This window comes from Poromitra crassiceps (genome assembly GCF_964638095.1).
Source record: "Poromitra crassiceps genome assembly, chromosome: 1".
NCBI classification, from domain to species: Eukaryota; Metazoa; Chordata; class Actinopteri; order Beryciformes; family Melamphaidae; genus Poromitra; species Poromitra crassiceps.
The window spans coordinates 97,117,946-97,132,608 of record NC_139623.1 but is presented as its reverse complement, the minus strand read 5'-3'; the positions used below and the strand labels follow the sequence as shown (position 1 = coordinate 97,132,608).

At 41.8% G+C, this 14,663-nt stretch overlaps 1 protein-coding gene across 1 annotated transcript; it reads left to right on the top strand.

Annotated features, from left to right (window-relative positions):
• The first annotated feature begins 626 nt into the window (after positions 1 to 626).
• LOC310789300 (V-type proton ATPase catalytic subunit A) lies at positions 627 to 14,113 on the top strand. The gene is made up of 15 exons (XM_083650912.1): positions 627 to 719; positions 1,340 to 1,437; positions 2,147 to 2,275; positions 3,097 to 3,311; positions 3,420 to 3,557; positions 3,643 to 3,794; positions 4,105 to 4,267; positions 4,501 to 4,609; positions 4,870 to 4,992; positions 5,089 to 5,203; positions 6,389 to 6,452; positions 6,564 to 6,767; positions 10,600 to 10,694; positions 11,231 to 11,402; positions 11,641 to 14,113. The coding sequence occupies exons 2-15, from the start codon at positions 1,356 to 1,358 to the stop codon at positions 11,731 to 11,733; spliced, it is 1,854 nt and encodes a 617-aa protein (XP_083507038.1). The 5' UTR covers positions 627 to 719; positions 1,340 to 1,355; the 3' UTR covers positions 11,734 to 14,113.
• Positions 14,114 to 14,663: the final 550 nt, after the last annotated feature.

Below are 14,663 nucleotides of genomic sequence, written 5' to 3'. Positions count from 1 at the left end.
TTAACTGTCAGCATTCAGCATTAGCCTACATGGCAAAAACACAAGCAGTATACAAATAGACTGTCAAGGAACTACTGGTAGCACTTTACATTACAGCTTAGTAACAACATGATAATAGGGGTAATAGTGTGATAATAAAGATGTAATAATATGATATACCATGTAGAAATGTAAAAGCTGTGTTTCAAAAAAAGGAACACCTCACCCTATAAGTTCAAACATAGGCTACATTTTCCTCTCACCTGTAGTACTATTTATCCATCTAGATCGCTTTGCGAATAGCTTATGTCAAATTTAAATTATTATGTAAGATTTTCTTGTTTGGGAAGGAGCGCTTTGGACTGTTGTTTGTTTGAGGTGGTCTTTGGATAGAAGGATTCGACTGTGGGCGTGCTCTGTACTTAGGGGGCGTGCTCTGTACGGGCGTGCTCTGTACTGGCCCCGGCTGGAGCTGGATAATATTGGACAGTAGTGCATGTAGTCTAATATAATAATAATATAATGATAATATCAGATAATATAATAGAGCCATGCATGTAGTGCATGCATGAGCGTCGTAAGTGTGTCAGTCTGTTGATCCACAATGGAAGAGTTTCTGCCCGTGACAGTCCTGTGCGCGTGCCTGGCAGGTGATTAGCTGTGAAGCTCCTCCTCTCTTCAGCCTGGATCAGTCTGCTCGGTCACTGACAACAAACCTGGACCTCTGCATATCAACAAAGGTATCATGTTTATATTACACATATCATTTGGGATTTTATATTTCTCGCGGTTTGGTATTTCCCCCCTTTCATCAACCAAATAGTTTGTGAGTAAAAGGGGAATTTAGCATTAGGATGTTAAGGATAGCTAGCTAGCATTAGCTTAGTCACCTGACACGCACAAATCAGCTTTGCTGCTGTGTGTAGTAACAAACTGTTCTTACTACCAACCTAACATAGTTGATCAATGAATAGCATTTGCCTCATTTAGTCCGTGTTAATAGCGACCAACATACTTTAAATGTTTACGTTAGCAGCCAGCAGAGTAGTTATTTGACTAGCTAGCTCTTTGAGCCTGCCCATTCATTTGACCAACGGTATCCTGTTTATTTTATTCTCTGTAACAGGTTGCAATATGTATAAACGTTCATCTCATAATATGTGGTGAATAAACTAGACAGTACCTGTACCCAGATAGACCCACATTTAGCACTTTGCTCTGCAGGCTGGCTGGCTAACTGGTTAGGCGTTTTCAAGTGATGACACATCATAACAGATTAATTTATTTTGTCTTTTGAGTGTATTTAATTTACATCAGCTGTCCATCATCCCTTTCTAATCCATACCAATGCAATTTGCAGGAGCCTTACTTTGAAAATGGATACCTATAAACTTCCTAAGATCCAGGACGAGGAGCGAGAAAGCGAGTTTGGATATGTACATGGAGTGTCTGGACCAGGTTTGGATTAAAGCAAGGATATGCCGTTCCTTAAGTTACATAGTACATTTTGTATAGGTAACATGTAGTCGTGTTTGGTATGAGTTTTATTTGAGGAAGACGGTTCCACAGAGCTCAGCACTCTGCTAGGATCTGATTGAATCTAACCTCACGTGACTCACCAGTCACCAGGCTCTACTACAGGCAGGAAGACCTGCTCCGTGTTCCGTTGGTTGTTCTGCTTTGTGTGCCACAGTGTTTTTGTTCCCCCATTTTACAGTTTTGACCGTGTGTGTCAGGCGGCGATGCCATTATTTGGTTTTAGTTGTTTGTTTGTTTTTTCGGTAGCTATACTCGCGTCACACATGTTTTCTGAACAGAACACAAGGATGGAGTGGAATTGTTTCCTGCACTTTGGTTCCCGGTGGATGGTGGTGTGTTCCGCCCATAGCCGGACGACACAGAATGAGGTTTTGGGCCCCAGACTAAATTTAATCAGTCAGCATCTTTATCAGAGTCAAACAGTGATTGCACAGAAGTTTAAAATGTCTTCTCCTCCTGGGGAAATACACTAACAGCTAAAATCTCACCGCATCATATAGGTCGACGTAAAAATCACTTAAAAATGTAGACGTAAGCCCCTGCTGTATTAGCAAAGATTTTCAGAGCTTCCCTTTTTGAAATGTTTGTTCTTTTGGTTTATTCCTGTTCAAACCTATCCCATCCACAGTGGTGACAGCCACTGCAATGGCAGGAGCAGCCATGTATGAGCTGGTTCGTGTGGGACACAGTGAGCTGGTGGGAGAAATCATTCGTCTAGAGGGAGACATGGCAACTATCCAGGTCTACGAAGAGACTTGTATCCTTTTTGCTACGCTGTTACCTCCTCTTAGACATGGGATATCGGTATTGGGTGCCGCCGATACTGATGTAATTCACATATCGGAAATCAGAGTCAAGTCGCCGATCCACATTCTGATCTAGATTCCATTCATAGCTTGCGCTGGACATTAAACCCACCGTAACACAACATGAAACAGTGCTTGTAAGTAGTAGTTGTAGTGAGCTAGTAAAGTTAGCAGTTAGCTAACTCAACATGTCCTTACCAACAATCCACTTTACCAAATGTGGTAAAGTGGCAGGGGGTTTAATTGTTGGTTTATTGAAATATTATTTTAATAATTTTTGGTGGATCAATTGTTTTGGAAATGTCTACTGAGCTTACTGACCTATTGTTGAATTTAATATTGAGGAATATTATGAACCAGGTAACTAATGCTATGAGATAATTGTTTACCAAACCAAATACTAAATGATGTCACAGTAGAGGAGCCAGCTACTATGTAAAGATGGAGGCTGCCGCTCCTTTGGAGAGTTGCCGTGAGGTCTGGTATCGGAATCAGTATCGGCAGATATCCAAATTCAGGTATCGGAACTGAAAAAAAATTGATCTGTGCATCTCTACGTCCTCTCGAGTTTCACATATAACCAATTGTCTCATCATCTACCCTAAAACAAAATTCACATATCCTGAATGTGATCTTGGATATTTCAACAACGTTTGTCCAAAGTAGAATCCAGATAATGGAGAGTATAAGCTGTGATATCAGACTTGTCTGGTGTGGTGTGGTGTGGTGTGTGGTGTTGTTTGGTCTTGTTTTCCCTAACTATGTGCCACAGCCGGCGTGTCCGTCGGTGACCCTGTTCTTCGGACAGGGAAACCCCTCTCTGTTGAGTTGGGTCCAGGAATCATGGGGTCCATCTTTGACGGAATCCAGCGTCCGCTGAAAGACATCAACGACCTCACTCAAAGTATATACATCCCCAGAGGAGTAAACATTGGTGCCCTCAACAGAGACATCAAATGGGAATTTTCTCCTGGCCAGAGTCTTAGAGTAAGAAAAGTGCATTTAGTGTGTGGCATGTACTGTACGTACTTGAATGCAAACTCAATCCGTACGCTTCCGATAAGTCTTACACATGGCATGTGATCCCCTCTGCAGGCTGGCAGCCACATAACGGGTGGTGATATCTATGGCACGGTGTTTGAGAACTCCTTGATCAAGCACAAGCTGATGCTTCCACCTCGCAACAGAGGCACTGTCACCTACGTGGCCCCGCCTGGAAACTACGACGTGTCTGTGAGTGACTCTCAACAAAGAATTGTCTTTTTTGTTTGAGCAGGATTCCTATGAGATGGTGATTCTCTGACCTCTTGGTGTTCAGGATGTGGTGCTGGAGCTAGAATTTGAAGGAGTGAAGGAGAAGTTCACCATGCTGCAGGTATGGCCGGTACGACAAGTCCGCCCGGTCACAGAGAAGCTACCGGCCAATCATCCTCTGCTTACTGGCCAGAGAGTTCTGGACGCCCTCTTCCCGTGAGTAGCCCTCTCTCCTTTTGCTCCTGTGTGTGTGTGTGTGTGTTTTTATTTATTGACAATTTCTTATGGTTTCCTATTTGTCAAGCTTTAGCACCTCACTGTGGCGGTTTGAGTTAAGCACCTCCAGCGTTTACTTTAACTTCTTTTACTCCTTCTTATATGCTGATTGGATAATCGCTTGGACTGCTCGAGTCAGTGTGTGTAAACACAGAGAGAGTATGTCGTGTAGTGAATTCTGTATGCCACAAATGAATGGCAGAAATCAGTGGAACTGCCTTGGAGACTATATGACTTCTCTGCTCTGTAGTTGTGTGCAGGGCGGCACCACTGCTATTCCAGGCGCCTTCGGGTGTGGAAAGACGGTGATCTCGCAGTCCTTGTCCAAATACTCAAACAGTGACGTCATCATCTACGTGGGCTGTGGAGAGCGTGGAAATGAAATGTCTGAAGTGTTAAGAGACTTCCCAGAGGTTTGTGAAAGAATGCAAACATTTTTGATTTAACACAACTATGATTTTATGTTTCTGTCCTATGTATACTCATTGCCTTGAAAAGGAATAAACAGGTAGTGAATAGTAATACTGTAGGTAGTGAAGTGAATGAATGAATGATTTGATGTATTTGTTGTTTTGGTTTAAGAAAAGAAAAAGTAATAAAGCATCAGTGTCCACTTTGTATAATGTTATACCTCTGTGCCCAACAGCTTACTATGGAGGTAGATGGCAAGACTGAGAGCATCATGAAGAGAACAGCGCTAGTTGCTAACACTTCCAACATGCCTGTAGCTGCTAGAGAGGCTTCCATTTACACGGGTAACAAACAATTCACATGAAAGGAAACAGCCTTTTCTTTCTTTCTTTCTTTCTTTCTTTCTTTCTTTCTTTCTTTCTTTCTTTCTTTCTTTCTTTCTTTCTTAATTCCTTCCTTGCCATATTCCACTTAGTTTTGTTATTTAGTTCATCATCCATTTATTTATTTGTGTATCTTTTAGCACTTCTGTCAAAGGGCATTTCTGTAAAAGGCAGCTCTTTCTTTGTGTGTACTGCTCACTTGGTTAAAATGGCCTCTGCAGGAATCACACTGTCTGAATACTTCCGGGACATGGGTTACAATGTGAGCATGATGGCTGACTCCACCTCCCGATGGGCCGAAGCTCTGAGAGAAATCTCCGGAAGATTGGCTGAAATGCCTGCTGGTGAGCTCATGTGTCTGAGGAATTAGACTGTTTGCAATTCTAACAGTAGATAAGGCATTGTGAGTCACTTACAATTCTGCATACTGTTGTCTTCAGACAGTGGCTACCCTGCCTACCTGGGCGCCCGGCTGGCCTCCTTCTATGAGCGCGCTGGCCGTGTGAAGTGCCTGGGAAATCCAGAGAGAGAAGGCAGCGTCAGCATCGTAGGAGCGTGAGTTGAAAGCACCGAGACGAGAACTATGTTCATTAAGACAAAGTGTTTTTGTTGTTTGTTTTTTGTTTTCTCCAACCAAAATGGAATTGTTCTAATAGGTGAATGGCTTAAAGGAAAATTCCACCCTCAGATACTCTTACTGTAAATACTGTCAACCATCAGTATGTGATGTTATTTTGTGTTTTTGACTTTTTCAATATATCTCACTATCCCTCACCCTCCCTCGTCTTACTGTAACATAGCTTGATATTGGATATTTGTTTTTCCGCCATCAATAATCTGTAACCAGTATCCAATATCAAGCTCACTTCACTGCAGGTTTGACGTGTAAGAGAGAAGTAGAGCAGAAGTGATGCTGTCGTTGGCAGCTGACAAAGCAGAAGTCTTGTGGCTGTGTTGCATGATGGACTGTTGAGACGACTGATGGTGGAGAAATTGCTCTCTGTGTCACTTTGTGTTGTGAATTCCTCCCCGTGTCTTTATTGAATAAGTGTTTCTGATCGATACTGGCTAAAACCTGACGTTTACCGTTTACAGTTGAAATTAGTTTCCATTGTAGCTCCGCTGGAAATATCTCAATGTGATGACATGTTCATGTTTGGCCAGTTATCCACGGGAATGCAGAAAATACATCACTAAACAACCAATCTGGGGACCCAATGGTTAAAAAAAAAAGTATATTGTTTTCTCTAATGTCTGGGGGGGGCAGGCTCTTTTGAATGCCTGAATAACTCGAACTCAAGGGGCTCCGCCAGAGATTTCCGCTCCGTCTGCAGCCAAAGAAAATCCCTTTCCGCTCCCTGCAAGCTCTGCCATTGGCTCTGACCTAGTCTCACGTGGTCAGACCGAGCTGCTCAAATGACTCTGCCGTTGTGAAACAACAATACTAGCTCGTTGCTACATGCTGAAAATGGAGAGTTTTACTACACACCGGTTGACTGTCGGTCATGTCCACTCCATTTTGATTGGTAAGCGCATCATGCGAGCCCGCCCCCTACGAGCTCTGCTATTCGGCTTCCCACGGAGCTTGCCGACAGATTTCCGATGCATGTCGAAAGTGTGTCAGTCGAGAGATTACTAAAATGAACCCAGGAATGGAAGGTGCATCGCCAATAGCTGTTTTCAACAGTGTTAACGTGTTATATGGTGGACTTGCCCTTCAATACTGTTAACTCCTTTCAGTGTGTCGCCTCCTGGTGGAGACTTCTCAGATCCTGTCACTTCAGCCACATTGGGTATTGTTCAGGTAAGTCCTAAGTACTGGCTTTTCAGACATTTGACTAACATTTGACCTCACACACTTTATTTTCATTGTCTGCCATTCTGAGTGTGCATATTTTTATTGTCTCCTTTTGAGGTGTTTTGGGGGTTGGACAAGAAGCTGGCTCAGAGAAAGCACTTCCCTTCGGTGAACTGGCTTATCAGCTACAGCAAGTACACGCGTGCTCTGGATGAATACTATGACAAGCACTTCCCAGAGTTTGTGCCTCTCCGCACAAAAGCCAAGGAGATTCTGCAGGAGGAGGAGGACCTGGCTGAAATCGTGCAGCTTGTTGGCAAGGTATAGCTAAATAAGACTGTTAGGGGATCAACATTTCACATGCTTCTGAAATCGGTCATCGAATGGCATAAATTGTAATGATGTACTGTATGTTATTAATCAATCCTTTGATTAATCAAAACAGACATTTACCTCAAGTCTTAAACCTTTCACAAATTCACGTGTACATATGATTATGAGCTGGCTGGTACTTGAGTGCTACAGACCGGTCCAAATTTCTTAGCTCATAATCCAAAAGGCAGGTCTCTTTTACTCTGTTTATGCAATACAATTACAAACCCTGTACTGTGAGAAAAGAAAAAGTAAAGAGCACACCCAAAAAGGTGCAGGTCAACAGTTTGTATATCTTGCAAAAAGAAGAATGAAGACCGCACACTTCTCTCTTGCACCTAAAAACTATTTAATTGGAGTATTTCACCAATATGTTTCGACACCGTCTTCTTCAGAAGCACTTGAAATGTCTTTAGTTGTCACATATTGTGATAGAATCACACTGCAAACATCAGATGTGCATGTTTTCAAATAAGCACTGGACGCATGAAGTGGCAACCCCCTTGATGCACCTGCTCTGAACTGGCTGTGATATCAACTGTTTTCATTGTGTTTTAGAAAACAAAATCATTATTAAGCTATTTCCACACAAAACTACATCATTGTGAGATTTTTGTGAGATCAAGCCTCGTATCAAAAGCTCTGACCCAACTCTAGCAGTCATGATATCAAATTCCCCATTAGAGTTGTGTATAAAAGTGTCTTGTGTATGCCTCCGCCGGCAATAGCCAGGCCCGAGGCATTATGGTTTTGGGTTGTCCGTACATACGTCCGTCCGATGTTTGTTAATGCATGATCTGATGTTTGTTAATGCATGATCTGATGTTTGTTAATGCATGATCTGATGTTTGTTAATGCATGATCTGATGTTTGTTAATGCATGATCTGATGTTTGTTAATGCATGATCTGATGTTTGTTAATGCATGATCTGATGTTTGTTAATGCATGATCTGATGTTTGTTAATGCATGATCTGATGTTTGTTAATGCATGATCTGATGTTTGTTAATGCATGATCTGATGTTTGTTAATGCATGATCTGATGTTTGTTAATGCATGATCTGATGTTTGTTAATGCATGATCTGATGTTTGTTAACGCATGATCTGATGTTTGTTAATGCATGATCTGATGTTTGTTAATGCATGATCTGATGTTTGTTAATGCATGATCTGAGGAGCGCCTTGACGGAATTTAATCAAATTTGCCGCAAACATCCACTTGTCTTGTTACGACCAAGTCTAGGGTTTAGGCCACAACAAGGAAGTCCACACAGAAACCAAGATCAAATGTACAAAATAATACTTTACTTTGATTAAAAAAAAATCCTTAGTGATGGTACACTTAACACAGTTAACATAAAGACAGACATTACAATTACCTTAACTTAACCTTGACACCAACCAGAAAACCAAATATAAACAAAGTTGACGTGTGGGTTGTGAGCAGACCAGTGTGAGAGTGGAGCCCCTGTCGCCTCCACTCTGCTGCCAAACTATCTGTCTTCCACATTTGTAGAGCAGCAGTGAATCAGCCACCATCAGCAACAGCCTCATAGAATGACTTCACTCCTCGAACCAACCCCAGCCTGCACCTAGAGCACTGCCAATCAGTCACACAGCACAAACACCATTCACACAAGCTGACATGCACCACTTGCACCAGGCTCTCAGGCATGCAGATGAAGGAAAGAAAACACAATACAGAGGATCCCAGTAGGCTACATGGAATAAAGTCACCTATATGACCTCCAGGGTCATAACAGGACTGAAGGATGAACTGATTACATTTTGGTGGTCAAAGGCCAAAGTTCAAGGTCACGGTGACCTCAAGAACGCCATTTCCAAGCTCGTTAACGCGATATCTGAGGAACGCCTTGACGGAATTTCTCCCAATTTGTCTCAAACCTTGACTTGGACTTAAGGTTGAACTGATTAGATTTTGAGGGTCAAAGTTCAAGGTCACTGTGACCTCACAAACACCATTTCCACGCTTGTTAACACGATATCTCAGGAATGCCTTGATGGAATTTCTTCCAATTTGGCTCAAACGTCGACTTGGACTCAAGGATTAACTGATTACATTTTGCTGGTCAAAGGTCAAGGTCACTGACCTCACGGATGCCTTTTTCAAGCTCGTTAACGCGATATCTCACTAACGCCTTGATGGAATTTCTTCGAATTTGCCTCAAACGTCCACTTGGACTCAAGGATGAACTGATTAGATATTGGCGGTCAAAGTCCAAGGTCACTGTGACCTCATGACCGCTTGTTTCATGCTCATTAACGCGATATTACAGGCACGCCTTGACGGAATTTCATCAAATCTTCCTCAAACGTCCATTTGGACTCAAGGATGAACTGATTCGATTTTGGTCATCAAAGTTCAAGGTCACTGTGACCTCACGAACACCATTCTCTAGCTCTTTAATGCGATATCTCAGGAACGCCTTGACGGAATTTCTTCGAATTTGGTTCAAATGTCCACTTGGAGTCAAGGATGAAATTATTACATTTTGGTGGTCAAAGGTCAATGTCACTCTGACCTCACGGATGCCATTTTCAAGCTTGTTAACTCAATATCTCAGTAACACCTTGATGGAATTTCTTCACATGTGGCTCAAACGTCACAGTCTGGACAGACATGGATGTCGACTGCTCACTCGTTGGCGGAGGCATATACAGTAACTGTGGTGCGGTCGTTCTAGCTATTTATTGTGTCATTTCAGCGCTCAGGTGGAAACAGTGTTCTTACAATTTATAAAGTATTTGTTTTGCAGGTTGAATCTAACCCACAGGCTGTGATTTGCCCAGGTCTGAATTAGGGCGCGTCCACACCAACCATGTTTAATTAAAGTCTGGAGCAGTTACAGCAAAGAGTTAAGACAAGTTGGCTAAAGTTAAAGGGACTGGAATTGGATTTTTTCTACATTGCCTCCTGCTCCGCCCCCAAAATATTTAACCTTGTAGGATGACAGGTTCCCAAAGCTGTGTCCAGTGATGTGAAGTTATGACATCATCAGTGATGTCATAAGAGCAAGCACAGCGGTGACATCACATCAGTGATGTCATAAGGGGACCCCCCCCCCACTGATGATGTCATCAGTGATGTCATAAGGAGGCACAAACAAACTAGGAGGCATTGTGTGTCATAAGTCTGATTATGTCATAAGTGATGTCATAAGGGGGCACACACACACACACCCGCGCATGTAAACTTAAGGGCTGTCGCCCTTGTGAGCAACACAAACCTACGCACACCAATAGGGCAGGCGAGGCCATGCAGCACCCGAGCTGCAGGGCGGGCGAGAGCTAGCAAGGCCGTGCAGCGGGCAAGCCTAGAAATATAAAAGGGAGCAAGTGGGCACTGTTTGTTTCAACTGGGCACTGTTTGTTTTTGTCCCACTGATGATGTCACAATATCTATGACATCTTCAGTGACATCATTATTGACCAAAATCATCATGACGATGGCATAGGCACTTATTATCTCATAGGCATTGTGACATTGACATCATTGTGATGTCATCAGTGTTGCAAAGTTGAGCAAATGTGCATGCCAATAGAGCAGGCGAGGCCATGCAAGGCCGAGCTGCAGGGCGGGCGAGCGAGCCCGCACAGGAGGCGAGCCTAGGAATGGAGCGTGCAGCGTGCGATATGCCTAGTAAAATACATGTTCCAAAGAAAAACAACCATTCATTTTGTCAAACACATTTTTATGGATTTGTCAAAGAATTTGAAAATGTATGAGCACTAATTTTCATGTTCTTGTTTTCATCATAGGCATCTCTTGCTGAGACTGACAAGATTACTTTAGAAGTTGCTAAGCTCCTTAAGGATGACTTCCTGCAGCAGAATGGTTACACTCCCTATGACAGGTAAAAACAAACGTCACCATCCAGAAAACACATTCCTACCATTCACACACACCACACTACTGAGGCCAGCCAGTAGAGGGCCCTGTCAGACCTGTCCGTTTTGGAAAATGATCTTCAGGGTGTTTCTGTTGTTGATGCTAAAAGGGGCCACAGTAGAACTACAGAACTATTGAGCATGATTCATTAACTTGGCTTTAACATTCATATAGAATAAATGAAAATGGTGTTGGGATAGGTGCTTTTATTCTTCTCTATCCAAATCCAAACTGTTCAAATTGAAACTTTAGGCAATAGTAATCTTATAGAAACCATTATTTCAGAAACACTCTTTCAATAAAGTGCTTTTATTTGGTTTCTCCTTAAAAGACAGTGTGTTGACAATGTTTTTGACAAACGTTTTGACAAATGTTTTTACTATATATATATATATATATATATATATATATATATATATATATATATATATATATATGCTTAAGCACATTGTGCTTAAACACATTGTTGAGCCTGACACACTCTTCTGCCCTGACACATAGATTCTGTCCCTTCTACAAAACTGTTGGCATCCTCTCAAATACAATTGCCTTCTATGATATGGCCCGGCACGCAGTGGAGACCACGGCTCAGAGTGACAACAAAATTACCTGGGCCATGATCAGGGAGCACATGGGAGAGGTCATGTACAAGCTCAGCTCCATGAAGTTCAAGGTACACAAGCTTGTACAATGCTATGTTGGGCTAGATCAGTGGGCTCATCACTTTTCTCTTGTATATTTCAATCAATCAAGATGGACAACTAACTGATTTGACAGACCTCTTATCCAAACCCACTGATATCTGTGATCCTGTAGTAACGTACTATCCCCCCTCCTCTATATGGGCATGTTCATCTTTGTTCCCTCTGGGTCTATCCTGATCTCCCTGTATGTTTTAATTGATTTTCTAGGACCCGGTTAAAGATGGCGAGGCCAAGATCAAAGCGGACTTCGCCCAGCTGCTGGAGGACATGCAGAACTCCTTCCGTAGCCTGGAAGACTGAGCTGCTACCTCTCACTTCCTCTCCTAACCATCCAAACCCGAGTGCTACGGAGCCCGCCAGGTGACATGGAAAAATTATTTTTTGAATTCCGAGATTTTGGCCTGTGTCCTCATTAGGGCTGGGTATCGTTCAAAATTTTTCGATATCGATACCGTTTCGATACTTGGATTTCGATACCGGTTCCTGAACGATACTTTTTTCGATACCAATTTTTAGAAAAATCCATTTTAACAAAAATAAAACTGCATTACACATTGAAATTATTTTACAAATCTTTAGTTTTCCCCCCATCTTAAGTTTTACAGCAGAAAAAAATAAAACCTACTGTATTTAACATAACTTTAAGTTCTCTAAACGTATTGCCGTCCCTACAAAAAATATTGGAGTACTACAAAGGAAAGAAATGTAGCTAAAACAAATAAATCAGTGGAATAGTTTTCAGTGCAAAACGGAGAGTTGCAAATCAGGGTTTAATGCTCACTGATGCAACAGAACTCTATTCTTGTCCAAAACTGATGAGATGGCTCCACTTCATGCATGGAAGACTAGTTGAGCATTGACTAGCCTATCAATATAGCCAATGGCACAAAGTGAATCCCATTTATATTCAACAAACTATCATGACATCAGCGTTTGTTAACGAGTTGCTAAAAATACATGGGCGATAACTGCCCGCTTGCATATAACGTTAACACTAATTAATTAAACATTAACACTAGCGTTGCAGATCAGTGTGCTCACTGCTGCAACAGAACGTCATTCTTGTCAAATCTGACGAGACAGCTCAACTTCACTGACTAGCCAATCAATATAAATGAATCGCATTTACATTCAACAAACTATCATGACATCAGCGTTTGTTAACGAGTTGCTAAAAATACACAATGCCCGCTTGCGCATAACGTTACGGCGGCAATTAATTAAACGATCTAATGCTACAACTCACAGCCAGATGCATGGATTTGTCAGACTGAGGGATCTGATAACCGCTAACTTGCGGTAAGCTGAGCTGACCCACCTCTCAATTATTTCTCTTGTCTGTGGAAACCAGTCCGTGTTGTTTCTGTTTCTTTTCCTGCTTTTCATCATCTTCGCCATATGGTACTCCAGGATAGGAGTAGCTTGAGTGGCTAACTTCTTGTATACTATCCGCACCGCACGCCTGGCTCACAGTCACAACAAACACACCGGCTGTGGGCGTAACGTTTCCTGCATGCCTCTACATGACAGCCAATCACCAGCCGTATTAGAGCGCGGCGTGCAAGCATGTCGCATGCTTATAGGCTCAATGACGCTGTTTTGTTTTGGTATCGAAAATTGGTATCGATTGACAAGGGAGGCTTCGATACCCCTTAGTATCGATGTTTCCATTTCGGTGCCAAGTAAGTATCGAAACTCGATACCCAGCCCTAGTCCTCATGTGGCTACAGCTATGAATCCAAGGTAAACGATAAAAAAAATATGAATTGCAATTGTCTTAATCTCGACCACCAGAGAATGGCAGCAATATGAAATAATTGCAATCTCTCAATCTCTATTTCATGTCTACTATCGGAAAATAGTGGCAATTTTACTGTCAAAACCTTTTTATTTTATAAGCCATGCACATACTTTAGCCATATCGTGCCCATGATTTCTTAACTCATACACACACTACCCAGTCGTGGCCACACATTAAAAAAATAATGTTTCCAGTGTCACCTGTCGGACTCTGTACTGTGCAGTGCAGTGTAGTGCAACTTCAGCTGCCCGTGTTTTGAATGTCTACCTACGTCATCTGATTTTATTCATTCCTTGTTGTTTACTTCCCCTGACACATTCCAGTATGATCACATATTTGCATTACATTTTGTTAATTTTGACGGCATACTGGCTTCAACAAGACGGTACTGCAAAACCTCTAGGACACCTGAAAATAATGGTTTCCGTTGCCTTTGTAGCAGCAACACCTTCTCAGCCTGTTGTCTTGCCTGATCTTCTTGGTTGTAAGCTATGGTGAGCAGATTGCCATCCCATTAATATGTTGTGGTTAAAATCAGTGGGCCCCAATCAGGTGCTGCACTTGCACTTAAATACTAGCTGCAACATGGTCTCCTCCCCAGTGGAGAGGGACATTTATCTCCCACAGATGTGACGATGACAGATTATTAACAAAATGGGAAAATACTCATGGGTAAAGGGACAGAAGCACCATATTATATCAGGGGTTTGAGGCCTTCTTCCTCTTCTTACCTCTCAAGTGTGATAGTGATGTTGACTTTGTTCTTACTATATTTGTAAAAATGTGAATGAATGAGTAGAATACATATAGTTATGTTGTAACAGATGTCACACTGTTATATTTATGGCATGTTATTGTCTCAAGAAAATAAATGTAAATCCAAATAAATAACTGGGAAATTCATGTTTTTTGTAAAGTGACAAAAGTAGAAGCATGCACACGGGTGATATTTTAAAAAATAAGAAAAAATTCATTATCAAATTAAAGTAATTAGTTATTGTAAACAATTTCTTCAGTCACTTTACCCACATATACACTACATGGTCAAGAAGAGTATGCGGACATGTCTTCTAATAGAGAGCTGCAGGAATGAGTCCAGAAGTATACTTCCGGGTTCTTCAGTGGAAAAGTCTATGGGATTTAACATCGGGGTTTCACTTAAATGCATAAAATAAGGTCTGTGGTTAACAAAAGTTTATGGAAACGCGAATCTGGGTTCTGCATGATAATCTTCACAAACGTGAATAGCTTTTATGACTTTTGGAACGTAAATGCGTTTTTTTTACGCGATTTTTATAAAACACTTCAAAAGGCATAAAAGTTATTCACGTTTGTGAAGAGTATCATGCTGAACCCAAATGCGCATTCCCATAAACTTTTGTTAACCACAGACCTTATTTTTGCATTTAAGTGAAATCCCCATTCTAAA

Coding starts and splice junctions, on each gene's coding strand:
- LOC310789300 (XM_083650912.1), top strand. CDS start 1,356: ATGGATACCTATAAACTTCCTAAGATCCAGGACGAGGAGCGAGAAAGC. Junction 1,438..2,146: donor ACATGGAGTGTCTGGACCAG/GTTTGGATTAAA, acceptor TCCCATCCACAG/TGGTGACAGCCACTGCAATG. Junction 3,312..3,419: donor CTCCTGGCCAGAGTCTTAGA/GTAAGAAAAGTG, acceptor TCCCCTCTGCAG/GCTGGCAGCCACATAACGGG.